The sequence below is a fragment of the Lissotriton vulgaris genome, chromosome 4_1, assembly GCF_964263255.1.
Source record: "Lissotriton vulgaris chromosome 4_1, aLisVul1.2, whole genome shotgun sequence".
NCBI lineage: Eukaryota > Metazoa > Chordata > Amphibia > Caudata > Salamandridae > Lissotriton > Lissotriton vulgaris.
In genome coordinates, this window is record NC_141691.1 from 62,752,801 (window position 1) to 62,779,502 (window position 26,702).

General features: G+C 47.9%; 1 protein-coding gene and 1 long non-coding RNA gene across 7 annotated transcripts in view; one reads left to right on the top strand and one right to left on the bottom strand.

The window, feature by feature from the left end:
• The window catches only part of RAB41 (RAB41, member RAS oncogene family), a 438,287-nt gene that overhangs the window by 335,710 nt on the left and 75,875 nt on the right, over window positions 1–26,702 (bottom strand). For 4 of the 6 annotated variants that reach the window (XR_015295286.1, XR_015295287.1, XM_086918322.1 and 1 more), the window contains exon 2: window positions 1,119–1,177. Coding sequence is in view for 4 of the 6 variants with exons in the window: in XM_086918322.1 (XP_086774448.1) it covers window positions 1,119–1,177 (59 nt within the window). In the remaining 2 variants the exon portion in view is untranslated. Of the gene's footprint in view, window positions 1–1,118; window positions 1,178–7,145; window positions 7,287–26,702 lie in introns of those variants that run through there. The other 2 variants (XM_086918325.1, XM_086918326.1) reach the window with 2 other exon arrangements.
• On the top strand, window positions 7,455–24,280 carry LOC147718369 (uncharacterized). Its single transcript, XR_015295288.1, has 2 exons — window positions 7,455–7,607; window positions 23,413–24,280. It is a non-coding gene; the product is annotated as an uncharacterized LOC147718369 (long non-coding RNA).

The following is a 26,702-nucleotide window of genomic DNA, read 5'->3' on the forward strand; positions in this document are numbered from 1 at the left end:
GGATTTGGGGAAGAGTGGGCTAAAAAATTAAACAATTGTTAAACGCCCATGTGTATCAAAGCAGTCAATGCTAATTCTGTAATAGGAAGTAACACCATGACATGCACACTCGTAGCAATCTACTCCGACCTTTTAGAAATATATTTTCCCACAGTTTGGTGCAAAGTACAGTAATATAAAGTGAATTCTTGATTAAATAAAAAGTGAATTATTGATTTTTACCATTAGTCAATTCTAAAGTCGAAAAACATTTTGAATTAAAAGGCGTACAGTATACCTTTGTCGCGCACCAAACCCCATTATGCAATCGCTCATTTACCGCACACAGAAAGGGAAGTGGTAGAGGGAATGGCTGAAGCAGGGAAGCAGGAGGGGGTTTGTGGGATGGGGAAATCCTGTCACTTTGAAGTCATAAAAAGTAAATTAAAGCGGCCCCTGGAAAACATTGTCTGAAATTCTGTTTGAGGATCAAGTACAAAACTTATAGCCCTGTTTACAGAACTGGGAGGCACTTAAAAAATTGAGAGCTCATGTGAAATGCTCTAGGAGAAAGGTAAAAGTAGCTCCTAAACAGATGCTAAAATGGAACAAGTGGAAGGCTACAAGTAATGGGGCACTGCTCTCTGGGAGTGAACAACCGATGAAAAGGATGGACAAATAGGAAAGATTAACCACTTGGAAGCAAGGATTTTTAAGGACAATGAGAGAAACAAATAAAAAGCAATTGGCTGGCTGTAGGCCCACAAAGTATATACAGCAGGTCTTGAAGAGACAGCGCAAGCGCAGTCTAGGCTCGACCTTAGTGAAGCAGCCAATTATTTTGATATGTGTTGAAATATGGACTAATAGTTGGTACTGTGAAGTATGCAATAACACAAAGGGTGTTTTCTTAACAGGTTAATGTTTTTAGCAAAACACTTTAGCCACTGCCAGCACTGACACAGGTCTGTCTCAATTGACAATTCAACATTCTACTAAGAGAACATTAACATTGAAGTATGTGGAACCCACTGCATGGCAGTCCAGGAGCCGTATCAGGAGAAGAGCTACTTTTATACAAGACATCACAATTACATTTCAGCGTAGTGTTTTGGTATGATTTTTAGTGAGCATCTTACCTGGTAAGTGTTGTCAAAACTGTCATACATAAACCTCGTAATAAGCGATGTCTTTCCAACTGTGGAATAAAAAAAATATATATATATATATTAAGATGATGACAGCTGGATAAAAGCAGGAGTTGAAATATCTGAACACCGAAGGGTCAGAGATGCTCAACAGTGTGTTACATTTAATGGATGCCTTTATCAATAGCAAAACTATTTAACAGACAACACCCCTATAAATGGCTTGAAGAAAGACTTTTTTGCACAAGACTTATTTTTTTTTAAAGCCTCAAAACTTTATACAAACAATTTAACTACACAATACAACAAGTTGAATGTGAAACAATCAACAGAAAAGTCAAGAGGTTTGTCGTTTGTATGGCGTGCATATTGGGAACGAACATACCATATAAATGTCAACCCTAATGTACTACAAAAAAAAACTAAAAAAAATATGGATGCTACTGAAAAAAATTGTTGCTTTTCTGTAGCATCCATTTTTCACATGATTTCTTTAGTACTCATGCCCCAGTGCTTTCTAAAAGAAGCAGAACGATACATCAAGGTAGGAAATAGAAAGAAAAGCAAGACTAAAGCATTCTTATGAGTTTACCAAAGGTGTGACTGACAAGCTGTCAAGCCAATTGTTGAATGCATCGGAGAAAAAGAAGCAAATGGATGACTGATGAGGAGTCTAAAGCCCTTAAAATAACTTTAGACCATATGTTCACCATGAATGGTGCAAACACTGTGCATGACAAATCTAAACAAGCATTTGCAAATCGCCTTTAGGACCTTATAAACGATTTAGCCAGGCATCACATTATTCTGGGTGCTGCCACATCTACTGTTCTTTAACATAGCAATGCATGATAAAAATCTGCAGTTTTATGGCAGGCGGCCATTTCTGCCAGAACGGGGTATGACGGCCTTAAACGCAGGCAGGAGTGGGGTTGGATCTCCTGGAATCACAGGAAGCGCGTGTCTGTTTTCTGAAATGTTGTATCCTGTTTAAAGCACTGGATGGGACAGAAATCTGTACACGTGCTGGGGCGTGCTGGGCAGCAAACACTGGTGTGCACGTATGTACCACTGGGCCGATACTGAGAAGGCATCCCTGTGTGATGAGGAAAGCGTGCCAGGATGTCAGAGATCATCACCTGTGCTCACGGTGTACATCATTTGTGAAAATGCACATCAGTATGTACCATTGTCGCCAACACAGTGAGGCTGGCAATACCCCACCATGTGCAAAAGAACACCCAGCAAAACTGGAAGGCAGTGTGAGCCTGCAGTGCAGGGCAACAAGAGGCACTTCCGGCATGTCCTTGGGGACTCATGTAGCAGCTGCAGTGCAGAACTACCAACTCTCTGCACGTTGAGATGGCTAGATCTACTTTTTATTCATCTAGATTCTATTCTTCCTATCAGCGCACAGTGTCAGGTTTCTTGCACGAGAGCTAACCTGTAATGTCCTGAAGATAACATGCAAACAAGCATCACAGAATGCTAAAAAAGGCTACCACATGTGCAGTGTAACTCACTACACGTCCTCCGCTCCACCCTGCCATCCAGATACCCGAACCACAACTAAGAGAACCAAAAACGGGAATTTCCCGTAAAAATATCGACATTAATAAAAATAATAAAAAGTAAACGCGTTGTTTTGCCTCTGCTCTACTTTGTGCTGTATAGCACTGCAACTTCAACTGGATTTATATAGTGTTACGAGCCATGGCGCGGCGTTGTAGCGCTTCACATATTGACCCCTGGTACCTGCAGGGCTCCTAATGATGACACTGCGCCCCCTAACTCATGTGTCGCTGTGTGAGAATGGCACAGTGTGCTTCAGTGTGCAGTGCTCTGAACTTTTCAAAATTCGCAAGAGTGAAAGCTAATTAGCATGCTTGATGACATCATGGAAAGAAATGTCACAGAGATGTCGACATCAATAACACAGCAGTGGACATTAGTTAAATGATAAAACAATCACAATGAAAGCCACATGAAAGAACACCACCACAGCTCACTACGGTAGGAAGAAGAATAGCTGACAGAAGATGTGGAGCACAACTCAGATTGTAGTGTCATACACCCATCCACTTGTTAACCATTTAATGCGTCGTATTTCCCACATATTGTACCAGCCTTGTCCGTCTTCCCTGTTCGTATACCTCCTGTGTCTGTGGAAGTGGCACCAGAGCGATGCCAAGGGATTCGAAAAAAGATGTGCTGTCGACAGATGGGCATCAACAAACTGAACAATACACCACCCACATACATTCCTTGGTGTAACCCTCATACGTTACTCAAACCATGCTTCGCCCTTACTCCCACACAACACCAACGCTCACTCACCCAGGCGCTGAAAACACATTCGGAAAAGCATCCAAGAACAGCCCTTATCAACAAGCATCATACCTGTTAGTACAAGTACTTACTTAGAACTGCTGCTAATTAGTCCTACTTTGGAACACCTGAAAAAGGGTCTTTCACGGTTTTCAGTTGACCCTCTCTAAAAACGGAGACATGAGCCAATTATGCCGAAATCTGCTGGGATAGCTGTTAAAAACCGTGACTGCCCCAATAAATCCAGAACACCTGGTCACCCTATGGTATTACAATGCGGGTTAGGATAGTGTCGGGGCAGCAGCAATTGCAAAACAAGCATTTGCAATGCAATAGGTCTCGCATTAGGAAAGTTTGAGCTATTGGTATTGTAAATGACAATTTTTTTTATTTATGTGATATTTTGAAAATAGCGAAATTAATAGCTTTGTCATTTACAATGCCAATACTTTTAACTTTTGCAAATGGGACACCTATAGCATTTGTAATGCAATATGTGTTGTCTTTATGTGACTTAGAAGTATTGATATTACAAATACCAATTGTTTTTAATTTTTTTTAATAATTAATACTTGAATAAAAGTTGTAATTTATAATGGCAATAGCTTAAACTTTTGTAAATAACTTTTGTGAAGATTATGTTCAGTGTTTTTTATTGTGACGAAAATCCAAGAACAGAAGAGAAATATTAACATCTTTTTGTGACATTTCTAATAAAGCTTGAAACATTGAGAGAACATATGTGAACCAATTGTTGAATGGTTGCACAGACAGCGTTCAGTGATGCTGTGGTGGTGCATAGTGATGCTGTGGTGGTGCTGAGTGATGCGGAGTGATGCTGAGTGATGCTGAGTGATGCAGTGGTGATGCAGTGGTGATGCTGTGGTGATGCGATAGAGTGTAATTATGTGGCGTGTAATTATATGGCACTGAGTGGTATTTGGAGTGAATGTTGCGTTGAGCACAGTGTAATTATGTAGCATATAATTACGTGGCACTGAGTGGTATTGTGTGGAGTGCATGTTGTATTCAGTAGAGATTAATTGTGTGGCGTGTAATTATGTGGCACTGAGTGGTATTTGGAGTGTTTGTTGCGTTGAGCGCTGTGTAATTATGTGGCGTGTAATTATATGGCACTGAGTGGTATTTGGAGTGTATGTTGCATTGAGTGCAGTGGTATTATGTGGAGTGTAATTATGTGGCACTGAGTGGTATGTGGAGATGTATGTTGCATTGAGTGCAGTGGTATTATGTGGAGTGTAATTATGTGGCACTGAGTGGTATTTGGAGTGTATGTTGCATTGAGTGCAGTGGTATTATGTGGAGTGTAATTATGTGGCACTGAGTGGTATTTGGAGTGTATATTGCATTGAGTGCAGTGTAATTATGTGGCGTGTAATTATGTGGCAGTGAGAGGTATTTGGAGTGTATGTTGCATTGAGCGCAGTGTAATGATGTTGTGTGTAATTATGTGGCACTGAGTGGTATTTGCAGTGTATGTTGCATTGAGTACAGTGTAATTTGTGGCGTGTAATTGTGTGGCACTCAGTGGTATTTGGAGTTTTTGTTGCGTTGAGCGCCGTGTAATTATGTGGCGTGTAATTATGTGGCACTGAGTGGTATTTGGAGTGTATGTTGCATTGAGTGCAGTGGTATTATGTGGCGTGTAATTATGTGGCACTGAGTGGTATTTGGAGTGTATATTGCATTGAGTGCAGTGTAATTATGTGGCGTGTAATTATGTGGCAGTGAGTGGTATTTGGAGTGTATGTTGCATTGAGCGCAGTGTAATTATGTTGTGTGTAATTATGTGGCACTGATTGGTATTTGTAGTGTATGTTGCATTGAGTGCAGTGTAATTATGTGGCATGTAATTATGTGGCACGGAGTGGTATTTGTAGTGTATGTTGCATTGAGTGTAGTGTAAATATGTAGCATATAATTATGTGGCACCGAGTGATATTTGGAGTGTATGTTGCATTGAGTGCAGTGTAATTATGTGGCGTGTAATTATGTGGCACTGAGTGGTATTTTGAGAACACACATGTAAGCCTAATTTTAAAATGTTCGCCGTCCTTGACTGACGTTGACTATAGGTAGCACGGTGAGAGGCCCAAGGGCGCACAAAGGTGCTAAATATGGTAGCGCATTATTCGTTTTCATTGCCCTTTGGAGACAATATCAGACCCTGCAGGGGCACACTGACCAGGGTGCTTCTTAATAATTAATAAGTAGTGAGAAGGGAGTATGCAATATTAAATCTAGTATTGATTCTTTGCCCCTTGCAGTGTCTAATAAAACCAACTCCAGTCAGATTTTAATTAATAAAAAGCGGCAAAGGAGGAGCCAACCCCTCAAGTGTATTAATAAAGCATCTACAAATGACAAACAAGAACAGTTTTACAGCCATTGATGCATTTGTGAATACTTAATCTCTAATAGACATTATTAAATTACCCTGGCAGTGATCCTATTTGTAATGCCTGTCCCTTCATTATTATTTTCCTACCTTTCACGGGGGCTTACAACGTAGCACGGTTGACGCTACACGAAAGACATGTGTTTAAAGAAACTCTCCAGATAGACCGCCCTGTAGGTGAAGTGATCCATCTCGTGCTAACTGAAGTATCTTTAAGGCAAAATGCAGTCGCTACACAAATTTCAAAAGTCAGCCCTGGTGAAATGTAAAATATGTATTTCTTTTGCATGGAAATGATAGAATGTGCCCAGATTTTACCCTTCGCCGTTTCCAGACTGCTTATGTGGTGTAAAGAAGCTATACAAAGCAAAAAAAACAAATAAATAAACCATAAAGATTAGCACGCGCCTGGTGCTTTCTGCCCCCATTGGAAATGCTATAAAGTGCATAAAGTGGCTTCTGATTAATCCCGAGTCAAAATACGCTTTTGTATTGTTTCACTTGGGTTTCTCCTTCTGTAAGTAGTTTTCAGAACTGCATGTTCTGCAACATTTTAAATGGGAAAGCTGCTTTCCCATTTGCTACTAGCTACAAAACTGATACTGCCACATGTGTCTAAGATAAAAAAAAAAGGTTTTAAGATGCCATCGAGCAAAGCCCACTTTCCCCAGCACCGTTATGTTTTCAGTCTCCTTTTACCACTGCACAAAAGTAGAGTTGATAAGCGTACAGCACTATGGCCCTCTTTAATTCACAACAGTGCACAGTACCCCTCAGTTTACCATGGTCTGCGCTAAACACACAAAGGCAAGGAGAACACTCTTTTCGTGGATATGCAGAACACTCGTTGCCCAACCAGTGTTGCTGCTTTAACAATGTAACCCAAGACCTTGTTCTCAATCAGCAAAACACGTCAAAGGAGCACATTTGCAGTTTAGTGATGCAATGTTTACTTGCTCCCCTCGTTCCGTCCCAAATCAAGTTTATTTTTCTATCAATGCTACCACGCCCAATTGCACGCCCAATTGCACGAAGACACAGTTGCTTTCATCACAACACAGATCAACCCATCATTCGCCCACTCCCCACGCGCGCGAAAAGCTCATTCACCGTTCCCTGGCTCGTGCTCGAGTGATGGAACATTTCCAGTCAGAAACCGGGTGCCTCCGTACTTCTGGCGAGAAACGCCGCCTTGGGGGCAAGGATTGGGGTGAAGGGAAGCGCCCAGAGGAGACGAACATGTGTTTTGTGCACTAGGAATGATTAATCACCTGAAGAGAGTAATCACGTTTGCATCTCCGTCCGTCATGCCCTGATGTTGCATCATTCTACGTTCAATAAAGTGGCTCTGGGCAGTCAGTTAATCTCCGAGTGCTTAAAACACAACAAGGTATCGGCATTGCTGTGGCGTAAGGAATGGAAATAGTGAGGGATAGCGATGGAGACGATAAACAGAGCAAAAGAGAAAACAAGTGCGCAGAACGACTGCCGATATTATAAACACTGTTGCGGGACAGTTCAGTTTCGGAAACGAGGCCTGACACGCAAAAGGAATTTCCGGCCGGGAGAAAGGAGAGGCGTGACACGCACTGAAGGGGCGGAGAAACAACAGAGCGGGCTGCGGAGTCTGGTCTGACACGGAGGGACAGGACGAGAGGAGCCGGTGAGGGGGGGGCGTCGGGGCACTTTGACGGTGCCCGCCCCCCCCGTGATGGAAGCCCTGCTTGTGCCCGGTGAGCGGGGGAGGGGGGTGCGCGCGCTTGTATGTGCCTGCGTGTGTTGTGCCTGTCTGCGTGTTTGTGTGTGTATGGGTGGGGTGTGGGGGCGGCAGCGTGTGTATGTGTGCGCGTGCGTGCAGAGGGGTGGGGGCTGCATGTGTGTGCGCATGCGTGACTGTGTGTGATTGAGAGAATGCGAGGCAGGGGATAGTGTGCCTGCGTGTGCATGCGCGCGCCTGTGTGTGTGTGTGTGCGTGCATGCAGAGGGGTGGGGGCTGCCTGTGTCTGTGTGTGAGCGAGGGCTTGGGCCTGTGTGTGTGCGTGCGTGCATGCAGAGGGGTGGGGGCTGCCTGTGTCTGTGTGAGAGCCAGGGCTTGCACTGCGCATGCGCAGGTATCAGACGCGCGCTCCCGCGAGGAAAAACGCAGCTCGTAACAGATTGGTGTCCTCATTCCCAACTCATTCCCCATACGGGCGGCAAAAGATCTGAAGCAGACACACTCAATGCTCACGCATTGAGAGTAAGGTCTGCTCGACCTAAACAACAAGTGATGGACTGAATGTGGATCAATGTCACACACTCCCCCAGTCAAAAGATCTGGGCCCAAATCCATCGTTTTTTTGCACTCCACACCACCCTGGGTTAGACAATGGCGATATGCAAATCAGCTCTGACCCTGTTGCCCCATGGGAACAGTCCAGTCCGAACTACAAAAGCCATGTCCTTCCCAGAACGGAATCAAGCATCCGAGGACCGGACCGGTTTCGAAGTAACACCTCTCATCAGCCCGGCTAGCTTGACTCCAAGTGGTGTGGAGTGCCTGGGACCCACGTCTGGGCATCCCCAGCGCACTTAGGGCGGCAATTGCAAAAACAACAAGTGATGGACTGAATGTGGATCAATGTCACACACTCCCCCAGTCAAAAGATCTGGGCCCAAATCCATCGTTTTTTTGCACTCCACACCACCCTGGGTTAGACAATGGCGATATGCAAATCAGCTCTGACCCTGTTGCCCCATGGGAACAGTCCAGTCCGAACTACAAAAGCCATGTCCTTCCCAGAACGGAATCAAGCATCCGAGGACCGGACCGGTTTCGAGGTAACACCTCTCATCAGCCCGGCTAGCTTGGCTCCAAGTGGTGTGGAGTGCCTGGGACCCACGTCTGGGCATCCCCAGCGCACTTAGGGCGGCAATTGCAAAAACAACAAGTGATGGACTGAATGTGGATCAATGTCACACACTCCCCCAGTCAAAAGATCTGGGCCCAAATCCATCGTTTTTTTGCACTCCACACCACCCTGGGTTAGACAATGGCGATATGCAAATCAGCTCTGACCCTGTTGCCCCATGGGAACAGTCCAGTCCGAACTACAAAAGCCATGTCCTTCCCAGAACGGAATCAAGCATCCGAGGACCGGACCGGTTTCGAGGTAACACCTCTCATCAGCCCGGCTAGCTTGACTCCAAGTGGTGTGGAGTGCCTGGGACCCACGTCTGGGCATCCCCAGCGCACTTAGGGCGGCAATTGCAAAAACAACAAGTGATGAACTGAATGTGGATCAATGTCACACACTCCCCCAGTCAAAAGATCTGGGCCCAAATCCATCGTTTTTTTGCACTCCACACCACCCTGGGTTAGACAATGGCGATATGCAAATCAGCTCTGACCCTGTTGCCCCATGGGAACAGTCCAGTCCGAACTACAAAAGCCATGTCCTTCCCAGAACGGAATCAAGCATCCGAGGACCGGACCGGTTTCGAGGTAACACCTCTCATCAGCCCGGCTAGCTTGGCTCCAAGTGGTGTGGAGTGCCTGGGACCCACGTCTGGGCATCCCCAGCGCACTTAGGGCGGCAATTGCAAAAACAACAAGTGATGGACTGAATGTGGATCAATGTCACACACTCCCCCAGTCAAAAGATCTGGGCCCAAATCCATTGTTTTTTTGCACTCCACACCACCCTGGGTTAGACAATGGCGATATGCAAATCAGCTCTGACCCTGTTGCCCCATGGGAACAGTCCAGTCCGAACTACAAAAGCCATGTCCTTCCCAGAACGGAATCAAGCATCCGAGGACCGGATTCGAGGTAACACCTCTCATCAGCCCGGCTAGCTTGACTCCAAGTGGTGTGGAGTGCCTGGGACCCACGTCTGGGCATCCCCAGCGCACTTAGGGCGGCAATTGCAAAAACAACAAGTGATGGACTGAATGTGGATCAATGTCACACACTCCCCCAGTCAAAAGATCTGGGCCCAAATCCATCGTTTTTTTGCACTCCACACCACCCTGGGTTAGACAATGGCGATATGCAAATCAGCTCTGACCCGGTTGCCCCATGGGAACAGTCCAGTCCGAACTACAAAAGCCATGTCCTTCCCAGAACGGAATCAAGCATCCGAGGACCGGACCGGTTTCGAGGTAACACCTCTCATCAGCCCGGCTAGCTTGGCTCCAAGTGGTGTGGAGTGCCTGGGACCCACGTCTGGGCATCCCCAGCGCACTTAGGGCGGCAATTGCAAAAACAACAAGTGATGGACTGAATGTGGATCAATGTCACACACTCCCCCAGTCAAAAGATCTGGGCCCAAATCCATTGTTTTTTTGCACTCCACACCACCCTGGGTTAGACAATGGCGATATGCAAATCAGCTCTGACCCTGTTGCCCCATGGGAACAGTCCAGTCCGAACTACAAAAGCCATGTCCTTCCCAGAACGGAATCAAGCATCCGAGGACCGGATTCGAGGTAACACCTCTCATCAGCCCGGCTAGCTTGACTCCAAGTGGTGTGGAGTGCCTGGGACCCACGTCTGGGCATCCCCAGCGCACTTAGGGCGGCAATTGCAAAAACAACAAGTGATGGACTGAATGTGGATCATTGTCACACACTCCCCCAGTCAAAAGATCTGGGCCCAAATCCATCGTTTTTGTAGTTCGGACTGGACTGTTCCCATGGGGCACAGGGTCAGAGCTGATTTGCATATCGCCATTGTCTAACCCAGGGTGGTGTGGAGTGCAAAAAAACGATGGATTAGGACCCAGATCTTTTGACTGGGTTGAATGTGTGACACTGATCCTCATTCGGTCCATCACCTGTTGTTTTTGCAAACTCGCAGAAGTCCTGACACTCTCCTGCACCGTGCCCCCGCACAGGACTCCTGTCGCAGGAGGTGAACACCCCTGGTTTATTCTGGGGGTGGGGCGGTCATTATAATGCGGGTTAGGATAGTGTCGGGGCAGCAGTCCTGACACTCTCCTGCACCGTGCCCCCGCACAGGACTCCTGTCGCAGGAGGTGAACACCCCTGGTTTATACTGGGGGTGGGGCGGTCATTTTAACACGGGTTAGGATAGTGTCGGGGCAGCAGTCCTGACACTCTCCTGCACCGTGCCCCCGCACAGGACTCCTGTCGCAGGAGGTGAACACCCCTGGTTTATTCTGGGGGTGGGGCGGTCATTATAATGCGGGTTAGGATAGTGTCGGGGCAGCAGTCCTGACACTCTCCTGCACCGTGCCCCCGCACAGGACTCCTGTCGCAGGAGGTGAACACCCCTGGTTTATACTGGGGGTGGGGCAGTCATTTTAACACGGGTTAGGATAGTGTCGGGCAGCAGTCCTGACACTCTCCTGCACCGTGCCCCCGCACAGGACTCCTGTCGCAGGAGGTGAACACCCCTGGTTTATACTGGGGGTGGGGCGGTCATTATAACGCGGGTTAGGATAGTGTCGGGGCAGCAGTCCTGACACTCTCCTGCACCGTGCCCCCGCACAGGACTCCTGTTGCAGGAGGTGAACACCCCTGGTTTATACTGGGGGTGGGGCGGTCATTATAACACGGGTTAGGATAGTGTCGGGGCAGCAGTCCTGACACTCTCCTGCACCGTGCCCCCGCACAGGACTCCTGTCGCAGGAGGTGAACACCCCTGGTTTATACTGGGGGTGGGGCGGTCATTATAATGCGGGTGAGGATAGTGTCGGGGCAGCAGTCCTGACACTCTCCTGCACCGTGCCCCGGCACAGGCCTCCTGTTAATGGTGTCTGTTTGCAGGAGGTGAACACCCCTTGTTTATACTGGGGGTGGGGCGGTCATTATAACGCGGGTTAGGAAAGTGTCGGGGCAGCAGTCCTGACACTCTCCTGCACCGTGCCCCCGCACAGGACTCCTGTTGCAGGAGGTGAACACCCCTTGTTTATACTGGGGGTGGGGCGGTCATTATAATGCGGGTTAGGATAGTGTCGGGCAGCAGTCCTGACACTCTCCTGCACCGTGCCCCGGCACAGGACTCCTGTTAATGGTGTCTATTTGCAGGAGGTGAACACCCCTTGTTTATACTGGGGGTGGGGCGGTCATTATAACGCGGGTTAGGATAGTGTCGGGGCAGCAGTCCTGACACTCTCCTGCACCGTGCCCCCGCACAGGACTCCTGTTAATGGTGTCTGTTTGCAGGAGGTGAACACCCCTGGTTTATACTGGGGGTGGGGCGGTCATTTTAACACGGGTTAGGATAGTGTCGGGTCAGCAGTCCTGACACTCTCCTGCACCGTGCCCCCGCACAGGACTCCTGTTGCAGGAGGTGAACACCCCTGGTTTATACTGGGGGTGGGGCGGTCATTATAACACGGGTTAGGATAGTGTCGGGGCAGCAGTCCTGACACTCTCCTGCACCGTGCCCCCGCACAGGACTCCTGTTAATGGTGTCTGTTTGCAGGAGGTGAACACCCCTGGTTTATACTGGGGGTGGGGCGGTCATTATAACGCGGGTTAGGATAGTGTCGGGCAGCAGTCCTGACACTCTCCTGCACCGTGCCCCCGCACAGGACTCCTGTTAATGGTGTCTGTTTGCAGGAGGTGAACACCCCTTGTTTATACTGGGGGTGGGGCGGTCATTATAATGCGGGTTAGGATAGTGTCGAGGCAGCAGTCCTGACACTCTCCTGCACCGTGCCCCCGCACAGGACTCCTGTCGCTGGAGGTGAACACCCCTGGTTTATTCTGGGGGTGGGGCGGTCATTATAACGCGGGTTAGGATAGTGTCGGGCAGCAGTCCTGACACTCTCCTGCACCGTGCCCCCGCACAAGACTCCTGTCTCAGGAGGTGAACACCCCTGGTTTTTTCTGGGGGTGCGGCGGTCATTATAATGCGGGTTAGGATAGTGTCAGGACAGCAGTCCTGACCCTCTCCTGCACCGTGCCCCCGCACAGGACTCCTGTTGCAGGAGGTGAACACCCCTTGTTTATACTGGGGGTGGGGCGGTCATTATAACGTAGGTTAGGATAGTGTCGGGGCAGCAGTCCTGACCCTCTCCTGCACCGTGCCCCCGCACAGGACTCCTGTTAATGGTGTCTGTTTGCAGGAGGTGAACACCCCTTCTTTATACTGGGGGTGGGCGGTCATGGCGGTCATTATAACGCGGGTTAGGATAGTGTCGGGGCAGCAGTCCTGACACTCTCCTGCACCGTGCTCCCGCACAGGACTCCTGTCGCAGGAGGTGAACACCCCTGGTTTATTCTGGGGGTGGGGCGGTCATTATAATGCGGGTTAGGATAGTGTCAGGACAGCAGTCCTGACCCTCTCCTGCACCGTGCCCCCGCACAGGACTCCTGTTGCAGGAAGTGAACACCCCTGGTTTATACTGGGGGTGGGGCGGTCATTATAACACGGATTAGGATAGTGTCGGGGCAGCAGTCCTGACACTCTCCTGCACCGTGCCCCCGCACAGGACTCCTGTTAATGGTGTCTGTTTGCAGGAGGTGAACACCCCTGGTTTATACTGGGGGTGGGGCGGTCATTATAACGCGGGTTAGGATAGTGTCGGGGCAGCAGTCCTGACACTCTCCTGCACCGTGCCCCGGCACAGGACTCCTGTTAATGGTGTCTGTTTGCAGGAGGTGAACACCCCTTGTTTATACTGGGGGTGGGGCGGTCATTATAACGCGGGTTAGGATAGTGTCGGGGCAGCAGTCCTGACACTCTCCTGCACCGTGCCCCCGCACAGGACTCCTGTCGCAGGAGGTGAACACCCCTGGTTTATTCTGGGGGTGGGGCGGTCATTATAATGCGGGTTAGGATAGTGTCGGGGCAGCAGTCCTGACACTCTCCTGCACCGTGCCCCCGCACAGGACTCCTGTCGCAGGAGGTGAACACCCCTGGTTTATACTGGGGGTGGGGCGGTCATTTTAACACGGGTTAGGATAGTGTCGGGGCAGCAGTCCTGACACTCTCCTGCACCGTGCCCCCGCACAGGACTCCTGTCGCAGGAGGTGAACACCCCTGGTTTATACTGGGGGTGGGGCGGTCATTATAATGCGGGTTAGGATAGTGTTGGGGCAGCAGTCCTGACACTCTCCTGCACCGTGCCCCCGCACAGGACTCCTGTCGCAGGAGGTGAACACCCCTGGTTTATACTGGGGGTGGGGCGGTCATTATAATGCGGGTTAGGATAGTGTCGGGGCAGCAGTCCTGACACTCTCCTGCACCGTGCCCCCGCACAGGACTCCTGTCGCAGGAGGTGAACACCCCTGGTTTATACTGGGGGTGGGGCGGTCATTTTAACACGGGTTAGGATAGTGTCGGGGCAGCAGTCCTGACACTCTCCTGCACCGTGCCCCCGCACAGGACTCCTGTCGCAGGAGGTGAACACCCCTGGTTTATACTGGGGGTGGGGCAGTCATTATAACGCGGGTTAGGATAGTGTCGGGGCAGCAGTCCTGACACTCTCCTGCACCGTGCCCCGGCACAGGACTCCTGTTAATGGTGTCTGTTTGCAGGAGGTGAACACCCCTGGTTTATACTGGGGGTGGGGCGGTCATTTTAACACGGGTTAGGATAGTGTCGGGGCAGCAGTCCTGACACTCTCCTGCACCGTGCCCCCGCACAGGACTCCTGTTGCAGGAGGTGAACACCCCTGGTTTATACTGGGGGTGGGGCGGTCATTATAACACGGGTTAGGATAGTGTCGGGCAGCAGTCCTGACACTCTCCTGCACCGTGCCCCCGCACAGGACTCCTGTTAATGGTGTCTGTTTGCAGGAGGTGAACACCCCTGGTTTATACTGGGGGTGGGGCGGTCATTATAACGCGGGTTAGGATAGTGTCGGGCAGCAGTCCTGACACTCTCCTGCACCGTGCCCCCGCACAGGACTCCTGTTAATGGTGTCTGTTTGCAGGAGGTGAACACCCCTTGTTTATACTGGGGGTGGGGCGGTCATTATAATGCGGGTTAGGATAGTGTCGGGCAGCAGTCCTGACACTCTCCTGCACCGTGCCCCCGCACAGGACTCCTGTCGCAGGAGGTGAACACCCCTGGTTTATTCTGGGGGTGGGGCGGTCATAACGCGGGTTAGGATAGTGTCGGGCAGCAGTCCTGACACTCTCCTGCACCGTGCCCCCGCACAAGACTCCTGTCGCAGGATGTGAACACCCCTGGTTTATTCTGGGGGTGTGGCGGTCATTATAATGCGGGTTAGGATAGTGTCAGGACAGCAGTCCTGACCCTCTCCTGCACCGTGCCCCCGCACAGGACTCCTGTTGCAGGAGGTGAACACCCCTTGTTTATACTGGGGGTGGGGCGGTCATTATAACGCAGGTTAGGATAGTGTCGGGGCAGCAGTCCTGACACTCTCCTGCACCGTGCCCCCGCACAGGACTCCTGTTAATGGTGTCTATTTGCAGGAGGTGAACACCCCTTCTTTATACTGGGGGTGGGCGGTCATTATAACGCGGGTTAGGATAGTGTCGGGGCAGCAGTCCTGACACTCTCCTGCACCGTGCCCCCGCACAGGACTCCTGTTAATGGTGTCTGTTTGCAGGAGGTGAACACCCCTGGTTTATACTGGGGGTGGGCGGTCATGGCGGTCATTATAATGCGGGTTAGGATAGTGTCGGGCAGCAGTCCTGACACTCTCCTGCACCATGCCCCGGCACAGGACTCCTGTTAATGGTGTCTGTTTGCAGGAGGTGAACACCCCTGGTTTATACTGGGGGTGGGGCGGTCATTATAACGCGGGTTAGGATAGTGTCGGGGCAGCAGTCCTGACACTCTCCTGCACCGTGCCCCCGCACAGGACTCCTGTTGCAGGAGGTGAACACCCCTTGTTTATACTGGGGTGGGGCGGTCATTATAATGCGGGTTAGGATAGTGTCGGGCAGCAGTCCTGACACTCTCCTGCACCGTGCCCCGGCACAGGACTCCTGTTAATGGTGTCTGTTTGCAGGAGGTGAACACCCCTTGTTTATACTGGGGGTGGGGCAGTCATTATAACGCGGGTTAGGATAGTGTCGGGGCAGCAGTCCTGACACTCTCCTGCACCGTGCCCCGGCACAGGACTCCTGTTAATGGTGTCTGTTTGCAGGAGGTGAACACCCCTGGTTTATACTGGGGGTGGGGCGGTCATTTTAACACTGGTTAGGATAGTGTTGGGGCAGCAGTCCTGACACTCTCCTGCACCGTGCCCCCGCACAGGACTCCTGTTGCAGGAGGTGAACACCCCTGGTTTATACTGGGGGTGGGGCGGTCATTATAACGCGGGTTAGGATAGTGTCGGGGCAGCAGTCCTGACACTCTCCTGCACCGTGCCCCGGCACAGGACTCCTGTTAATGGTGTCTGTTTGCAGGAGGTGAACACCCCTTGTTTATACTGGGGGTGGGGGCGGTCATTATAACGCGGGTTAGGATAGTGTCGGGGCAGCAGTCCTGACACTCTCCTGTACCGTGCCCCCGCACAGGACTCCTGTCGCAGGAGGTGAACACCCCTTCTTTATACTGGGGGTGGGCGGTCATGGCGGTCATTATAACGCGGGTTAGGATAGTGTCGGGGCAGCAGTCCTGACACTCTCCTGCACCGTGCCCCGGCACAGGACTCCTGTTAATGATGTCTGTTTGCAGGAGGTGAACACCCCTTGTTTATACTGGGGGTGGGGCGGTCATTATAACGTGGGTTAGGATAGTGTCGGGGCAGCAGTCCTGACACTCTCCTGCACCGTGCCCTGGCACAGGACTCCTGTTAATGGTGTCTGTTTGCAGGAGGTGAACACCCCTTGTTTATACTGGGGGTGGGGCGGTCATTATAACGCGGGTTAGGATAGTGTCGGGCAGCAGTCCTGACACTCTCCTGCACCGTGCCCCCGCACAGGACTCCTGTTGCAGGAGGTGAACACCCCTGGTTTATACTGGGGTGGGGCGGTCATTATAACGCGGGTTAGGATAGTGTCGGGCAGCAGACCTGACACTCTCCTGCACCGTGCCCCCGCACAGGACTCCTGTTGCAGGAGGTGAACACCCCTTGTTTATACTGGGGTTGGAGGGTGGAGCTGTTATAATGCGGGTGAGAATAGAGCTGGCTCAGCAGTTCTGCCAGCCTCCTTGCACTGGTTGCCCCAGCACAGGACACATTCCGGCGCCCTGGCAAGTAAAGTGCCACGTCTAACTTGTCCCAGTGCATCGCTCGAGTCTAGCATAGAAGCCTGGACTCTCCTTTAAAATACACCGGGTGATTAATAGAATGATCTTCCAGGCCGGTATGCCAGTGGAGGCAACATGTAGCTGCTACTATGTGAATAAAATAGGTGAAATCCCCCCTCCTCCCAATACAGCTGTCCGGGGCAAGTGCGGAGTCCTGGTGGCATAAAGGCTGCCCAATAAACAGTACTGGGTCATTTGAAATCATTAATGATCGCATACATTTGGGGTAATAATATTGATGGTTCACGCGGACATCATCATCTGGTCCCGGCCACTATTACTGCTTCCGGGGCTGTATTGGCTGGGCCTCAGCTGGAATGACAGACAACCTCACTCCATGTAAACCGTCCTGCGGTGGGGCAATGACCCTCACACCCGCCCACTTGCACATCACGTCATTCCCACTAACATCTCCGAGCAGGGCTGCTGCTTGTCACGACCTGGCCTGCCTCCTTTTACACAACTGTTGATCCTACGCAACAGGCATTTACAATAATACGACCACTCTCATACGGCAACAAATTAAGTAATGCAAATTCAATAAGTGACGTGCTGCAACACCTTCCGGTAATGTCAACGCTGTACACCATAAATTAATGAATGAAACATGCTAAAAAGTCGGAAGTCTAAAGTAGACTGGACAGACTTGGAAATAACAAAAAATACTTTGCACAGCCCCTGTACAGAAAATAGTTTTTCACTGGGGCTCAAACAATTGTAAACTAAAAATTACTCATTACATAAATAGAAACTGAATTAACAAAAAACATCAGAAATTTATCATGTAAAAGGTAGCGGGTAAGCGCATTGTAATAAGTTTCATATCAGATTTAAAATGCAGACTTTCAGGTTAGTGTCTCTCTTCCTATTGATCTGCGTGGGGAAATTCAGGCGGGGAGTTTGGCTATGCCCACCGGTGAGAGGCCCTTTTCTGGGACGTAGTACTTTAACACAGTGCTCGTATTAGATTTAGTCCTGTCGAATTTTTAATAGTGTGTAGATTTACGATAGAGATTTTAGATCTATCTGTAAGGGTAGGAAACCCCACAAGTTCCATTTGCATGTTGAAGGAAGAATCGTGGACATTGTAAGATCAACGCTACACAGGAATGGTTCTCGAAAAGCCGTTTGGGGGATGAAGAAATGTACATAAACACCGGGAGTGAAAAAAGGGGATGCGTGGGCATCGGTGTTTGCCCATATCGCGACTGGATTGACCTAAAGAGCCAGATAGTCACACCCTAAAAAGAGTAGAGAGAGCGCGCCAGAATCTCTCTCACATTTGTTCCTCTCAAAAACCCTGTTTACATTACCACAGCCTGACTGGGCATTTGTTGCATACCTGAAATACAGATACATATAACCAGTGCTGAACTTAAAATGAATAAAAAGAGACAGGAGTCCAGGGGCTTTCTCAGGAGCCCTAGAGCAAGGTGGGCCCACATGTCCAACTCAAGTGGAACACCGCAGAGCCACATAGGAAAGCCTCCCGGAAGAGCCCCGCAGGGCCCCAGCCTGCCCAGCGATAGGAGCGAGTGGCCTGGGGAGCGGGTGCACGAGGGCAGGGAGCAACCAGTAATGACAACAGCAATCCCAGGCCACTTGGAAGGTGTGCTGATGGACAAGCGTTTGACCCGAGGTCAACAAGTAGTTTAACCGCACCTTGATCTGCAGCACATGATTCAGTTTGCGGTGGCAGCTTTAAGGTCAGAGCCATATTCCAGAGCGCCAAGCCCTACCTCTGGGTGTCGGAGGAGGGGCAGAGTCGGCATAGCTGTCATGCGCTAGTGTTTCCTCTTGTGGCAGCGGACCAGTAGGAAAAAGAAAATAGGGCTTACAGACTAATAAACGTATACTGTGTAACAACAGAAGTAAAGGGGCCAGTAGCTATGGGAGGAAACAATTGAAGAAAATGCAGTACTAAGTAAGGACTAACAAACCCATTACTGAATCAGAAGGCAGCATTTACAAAGGACAAAGACAGAAGCCAATGACAAGTATCGGGGGAGAGTGGGCAGGGCTTATCTTCCATTCTCCACTACAGCAGATCGCCAAGGCAGCGCATGCGCGCTGATTCATGCTCGACCTAAAAAAGAAATCGAATTTGGTTATGTGTAGACTATGCAAGAGCAAGATACCATCACTCACAGTACGGTGAATCAATGGCTTAAGTGAGCTGGCCATGTCCCCATGATATAAGCTTTAGTGCTTGAAAGAGAAATGCGAATGACACCACCAAACCACTGGATATTCACAGACTAAACAGAGATTTAAGTGTTGTTACAGTTAGGTTTAGTGAATTAATACTTAAAAATTCATTGAAAAAACAAAGGTTTAAAGTGAGGCTATAATTAGGTGAAAATGTCAGTTAAAAAATATAATTCAAAAATAAAAACGCACACTAAAGTTCACTAACTCTAGTTTACGGAGCTAACTAACTTGTGCCCACGCCATGCACTGCGCAGGACCTCAAATATGACATCAATCATAACATGTTCAAAAACATCAAACATGACATCACTATTGACATCTAATGGGTGAGAAACTTTGCTATACGCTTCGGACACTGAAAGAATTTGGGGAGCTACATCCTGAGGACATTTTCTATAGATTCTGTACAGCTAATGGGTGTAAGCTTTTGCACAATGCTTGGGCTCCTAAGAAGGCCTGCGGGTGTGGAGGGTAAGCATTCTCTGTGAAGAGTTGTCCACAGGACAAAGACTGTGTGTATTAGAGCCTTCCCCACGTAACAGTGTTTGAGAGTGTGTAGATCGTGGGCTCTCCAAGAAACGTTGTGCACAGGGCAAAGGCTGTGTGTAGTAGGGGTTTCGAGACCTAATGGGGAGGGATGTCTGGTGGAAGTGGGCTCTCCATGAAGAGCAGTACACAAAGCGAAGGCCAGGCGTAATAGTAGCTTAGCCACATAACGGTACTTGGATGCCTGGACGAAGTGCACTCTTTATGAAGAGTTGTGCATAGGATGAAGGCTATGCGCGGTAGGGACTTGACGACAAATGAGGCTTGGGTGTCTGGAGTAAGTGGAATATTAGTGAAAAGCTTTGCACACTCAAAGGATGGAAGGTGTAGGGGCTTGGTCCCCTAATGAGGCTTGAGTGCATAGATAAAGTGGACTACACTCTTATTATTTCAAATACATATAAAGTGTAGTATTATTCAGCGTGAGGAAAATAGATTTTGCAGGAAACTTCTGGGGGCCCGATTTCTTCCTCAAAGCATATCTGTCATAAGGAATTGAAATTGCCATACATCGAAGATTATATTAGGGCTCGCCCAGCCATATCTGGCTTAAAATTTGGCAAAACCCGGTGGAGACTCACCAGAGTTATAATAACTGACTGCCTTAAATGTGAAAAGGGCAGGGATATACTCTGGCTTGCTGCCGTAAGGGAGTGCTTAAACACGTGAATCTTGAACATATTTTTTATTTTTAATCCAAGTGACATGGGTGGGGATTTAACAAAAAAACTCCTTCAGGGGGCCCTATATGATAAATTTAGTAGTGCAAGATACGAAAAAGAGCTCTTGCAATCCTCAGTCAGAAGGTATATGTCTTTAGAAGATGCACGCTGTACGTTATCTCCTAAAGAATATTGGTCGCTGGGAAAGAGGCCTGCTTTTTCGCCTAAGGGCGTGCACCTTGAAATTTCTGCTCTGTTTTCCATCGATGTTTAATGTTAACCTTGACCAAATGCCATGCACTTGTGACAATCGCACTAATCAATCGATGTTCCATTTTTTTTCTTTAGTCATTTTTATCTAACATATACAAAATGGTTTTGTATTCCTTTTTTCAAGAAAACTGCCATTATTGATCATAAAGTAGCTTACACAGAAATTCGTAAGTTGGAGGAGGATGATTTGGTCTTCCGAGTGGGGCCTTGTTTAAAAGCTGCAGTGCGTTCACGTGCCTCAATGAGCATTCATTGATAGCTGATTTTTACTGTGCTTTAATTTACTATCCTGATAAGTAGTAAAACATTTGGATGCTCGTGTTTATTTATTCATCCACCTCCGTACTTTGGTAGTCTCTATGCATATTCTATATGTTATTTCTGTTAGAATTATGTCAAACTGATGGATTGTTATTCATTCAATTGCACTTTATAGTTCATTCTCACTACTATGCTGCTACTGATGTGTTTTCATAGGTCATTACCTGGATATTGTTTTTATGATGCTGCAGTTTTATATTTGTGCATTTTAGAGTCTTACGTATTTTAGAGGTAGTATTTGATCTGTGTTTTTATGGATATATTTGTATCCGAATAAAGGTTCATTGAATTGAACTTAAATAAGCACATACGATTATGCAATTTATGCCTTAACACAATTCTGCGCCATTTAGTTCTTATTTACATATGTCTAAGGCTGTTTGTAGAGTGAATTGAACATCAGTATGGTTGTTGATTTCATCAGTGTTGTCCTCAATTAGGTCATCTGAAAGGTCATCAATGATATGTGCGGTCATGAACTGTGCATGGCAGGGTTGTAAGCTCAGTAACGTATATCTGGTAAATGTCCGATTTTTTCCTTTAATATGTTTCTTAACTGGATTTCCCCCATCTATTACCTCACTTTTACCTTTATTTTATTCCTGTGACATTCTACTTTTTAACGTAAAGTAACAAATTATTAGTACTTCTATCTATTTCACTTTAACCGTTATTTATCAGTGAATTTCTAGAGGTTTTTTAACGCAAAGTAAAATATTACTAACATATAAATAACTGTATGTAGTTGGCCCTTCACTATGTAAGGAGGCTTGAGTATTTGGAGGGAGTGATCTCTATGTGAAGAGCTGCACAGAGACCGCAGCCTCTCTGTAGTAGTGGCTCACTCACCGAATTAGGCTTGGGTGTCTGGAGGGAGAGGGCTAGCCACAAAGAGCAGCCCATAGACCGCAGGCTGTGCGTAGTAGGAGCTTGCCCATCTAAAGTTGGTTATGTATCTGGAGGGAGAGGGCTCTATGCACAGTCTGAGCACTGAGCACAGACTGTGCGTAGAAGAGGGATTCCCCACTTATTAGGGCTGGCATGTCTGGAGGGAGTGGGCTCTAAACACATTATGCACACCAAGCCCCGACTTTGCATAGTAGGGCCTTCCACCTGATTGGGCTTAGGTCTCTGGAGGGAGTGGGCTGTACGAATAGTCAATGCACCAGGGGCGGACTGTGTGCATAGTAGGGGCTTGCCCACATAATAGCGATTCGGTCTCTAGAGGGAGTTGGCTCTACGCACAGACTGTGCACACACTATACACACACATATATATATATATTCGCTCCAAATCACCTCTCGTTCCAAGAAGTTCACCTAGACACTCAGAGCTTGCTTGTAATCCCTTTATTTTAGCAAGTGAAAAGTCACGACGCGTTTCACCATGGTGAAACTGCAACACAGAAAGCAGTTACCAACAAGCTGCTTCCGAAATGATGGATCTTTTCAAGCTCAGGAATTATCCAGCCTGGGTTCTTAAGAAAGCCAAAACCAGGGCTGACTCCGTTCCACGCAATGACATCTTGCGTGAGGAACCCTCTGAAGAGACATTGCCTGACAAAACCAACACACGACTTATCCTCACATACAATAGGGAGTCGAGAAAAATACACAAAATAGTAGCCAAGAATTGGAACATCTTGAAAAGTGATACTACCATCGGCCATCTCATTTCGGACAGGCCCAGTATCACGTACAGAAAAGGCAAAAACATCAGGGACATATGTGTCCGCAGTGACATCACGGTTTACCCCAACAGCCAAGATCTTGGTCTGAAAGGGTTTTTTCCGTGTGGCCACTGCAAGGCCTGCAGATACAGTACCTCGATCAAGAAGGCTGCATACAATGGGGTCAGCAAAGAAATACCATGTTCGTAGTCTATGTCATTGTATGTCCGTGCGGACTATGGTACATTGGCAGTACCACTGCACATGCCAAAAAACGCATCCTCGAGCACTATCGTGCCATTATTCACAAAGATGCCAAGTACCCAGTGGCCAGACATTTCAGCGAACATCATTTCTCCAATCCCTCTCTGATGAAATTTTTCATTTTAGAGCAGGTAACCAGGAACCCCAGGGCCGGCAACAGACTACTTAAAATGAGGCAGATGGAATCTAAATACATCATTTCTTTCCACACTAAGGCCCCGGGAGGGTTAAATCACAATGAACTAGCTGTTCACCTGAAAGATGATTATACATAAACCTGCAGTCTTTCTTTCTCTCGCTTACAATTCTGTCTGAAATCGCATTTCTCCATGCTGTTGAATTTGTTTATGAGTGCATGAACATGATGTTGTCATGTCTGATTTTAACACTGTTCTCTTTTCTACAGAGCACCCCAGGAACACAGCCCTTCACAGCACCTTGCACAGGGCGTACCGACCCTTATGTTCCTGCCTACACTTTAAGAGCACGCCTACTTGGGCATCACTGAACACATCACGGACTTTAATGCGGGCACAGGGTAACGATGTGCAGACCTGACCTCCACTCACCTGATTGCCTGGGACTCCAGCACTGCCCTGTAGGTATTTTACCTTTACTCTGCATCCAGCACAGGGCATTTTACCTGGCCACCGTTTATTCACGGCACTGTCTCCTTTACCGCATTAAGGCACTTGCCCTGTAGCTTGCATGCACACGTCATGCCTATTGTTCAATCACAGGGCATGTTCACCTGGCTAGCGCAACTTGGTGATGTCACTTTAATGGCAGAGACCGCACAAGCAGCCTTCCACCTCCCCCGGGTGATTACGCGCCCCTGCTGACGAACACTGTATAACGCCTCTGGCTTCGGTAAACTTCGGACACCTGCTTCATGACGCTTTATTATTTCCCCTCAACAGTTGTACATGTATTTTCATGTAAGATTTTGCGGGTGATGAATAGCGGTTTGAGTCACATTAATATAATTTTCTCTGAATTTCGGGACATTGATATGAATTGAATATCACAGCCGGACGTTGCCCTGTATTTAGAACTTGCTTCATGAATCTCGCTCAATATGGTTTTCAGGTTACCTTCATGATTCCACTTGAATGTCCTTTGCAAGATGTCTGCCCACCTTCTGTCCCGCAGTCCCATTTCTATCACTTTAGATTAACTTTATTTAAACCTTTTGCACACCATTGTCATTTGCGTGATCAAGGCTTGTGAGAAGCCGAAACATGTAGCAGGTGATTAAACACCCTTGGACTGAACTTGTTTGCATGTTTTTGGCTGCCGCTGAGAGCGTGTTTACTGTGTACTTCTCAAGAATATATATATATATATATATATATATATATATATATATATATCATATTAACACCAATATATTAACATTAACATCAAATCTTCAAATATATAGTTGATACCTGCCAACCATGACAAACTACGATTCTACCAATGTTGCAATGTAGTACAATGCCCCTGAAATGTGATCACTGAGGAAGTTAAAATACCAGAAACATAAGTTAACATAGGCAACCTACTGATATTTAAAAGAGCACCGCTGGACCTACAATCTGGACTTTGTAAGCATTGGACTGAATCTAATCTTCAACTGGCAGTCTCTAATTATCATAACAACTGCAAACAAGCATTTGCAATGCAATGCAATAGGTCTTGCATTTATGAGAGTTTGAGCTATTGGCATTGTAAATCACAATGCCTTTTATGTGTGGTTTTTAAAACAGATAAATAAAAGGCATCGTCATTTACAATGCCAATAGCTTAACCTCTCGTAAATGGGAGACCCATTGCATTGCAGATGCAAGCTATAAAAATAAAAAGCATTAGGAGAGAGCGTATCCTGCCTACAACAGCAGGTAGGGCAATGCTATTTGAGAAAATAGTGCTCAGAGGCTGTAATTAAAGCCTAACACATTTAACAGGGGGTGTCGCCATGGGAGGTTACAAAATGAGACAAGGCGGTACTAGAGAGGGACTTCTAAGCCTATTGATCAATGAACAGCCACAGTTTACAGTGGACAATGAAACAAGCCAATGAAAAATGTGGGCGGAGCTTCAAGTCCCTACCACAATACAGCATGACTCGCAGTCATTTCATTGCAGAGCAGAATCAAGAGGTCTAAAAGACACACAGCATCATAAAGGAGCCTCCATACACCGCCACAGTCCACCCCTATATACCAGGCCACTTCAGAGGGGCTGTTTGAGGTGCAGGTGGGAAGGTTGTAAATTTTACCATCAGCGCTGTAGCTTCAGGATGAGAGGTTGTGGTGTGATTCCCAACCTCCCCACCCCGGCACCCACCAAATAAATGCATTTTTGGCTTGGTAGTTGTGTCTGTCTGTGTTTTTTTGTGTTTGTTTTCAAGTGCACTGTACATGGAAAGTTTCTGGGCGATCGGCCTTGTGGGGGGCTAAGAAAAAGAGGGGGGGGTTAAAAAAAGTGTTTCCCCCATGTTAGTTCCCATACAGGTTTTGAATAGGACTACATCCGAACTGCTGGAGGGAATTACAATAAATTCGGCAAAAAACGAGCTCATGGTCCAGAAAGAGTGCTTTTTGTAATTTGGTGTAAATATGTTCAGTAGTATCAGTTATTAAAAGAAAACCTCCTGATACTGTACAGAGATCTAATTGGGTGCCAATACTTCAACCAAGAAGTGTTGGCAGTCATTTTGGGATTCGGACAAGTCCCAAAATAAAGGTAAAAAAACATAAAAAGGTGACAGGATAGTAGTAGCCTTAGCACTGGGGTCACAGAGGGACCCCGTCAGATAAAAAAAAAAAATCATATTTCTCTGGTGGCAAATATTGCAACATACGCAGATTCAAAGGAAAATAAAAAAAACATGTGCGTGTTCTTGAGCAGGTTGCACAATCCCCGGCAGGTTCTAAGAGGCTGTACACACATTCCTTCTGGCTGCACTGAGACACAAGGAGCTCACCCATCCTAGGATGTAGCACACAGACCAAAGCAGGTCACACACTGACAGGAGCAGGTGGCCTGGAGACTTCAGAATTATGTATAATGTCTAGCAGATTTCACACACACCCTGGCCACACAGCCTCCATCAAGTATCACACAAAAGCCAGCAATGTTATATACACCAAGCACGGCAGTTTGAGCATACCTCTGCAGATCGCACACACACATCTGCATCTCGCACACAGCACTTTACACATGCACCTGCAGCATGCACATGCCACGACAACTCACAAGGCAGCTTGAAGACAGCTCAGCAGCGCGCACGCACACCTGCAGCTTGCAGACCTGCAGTTTGTACACATACACACACACACAGACATAGCTTGCACATACACACACACAACTCGCACACATCTCAGCAGATTGGCTCATACATGCTGCTTGCACACACTTTTGCAGCTTGCACACACAGACACTGCATGCACGAGTGCGCTCACACACACACACCTCTGCAGGTTGCTCACAGCTCGCTCACAGATACATAAATACACAAGCATACACATGCACACATACACAAACATGCAGACGCATGCATGCAGACACACACACGCAGACACGTCTCAGGATGGTCGGATCTTCCCGTCCATCGAGTGTCTGGTTTGGCAGTTCAGGCTGGACTGTACTCATGCGGTGCAGGGTCAAGATTGATTTGCATATGGCTTGGTCCAAACTGGAATGGCGCGA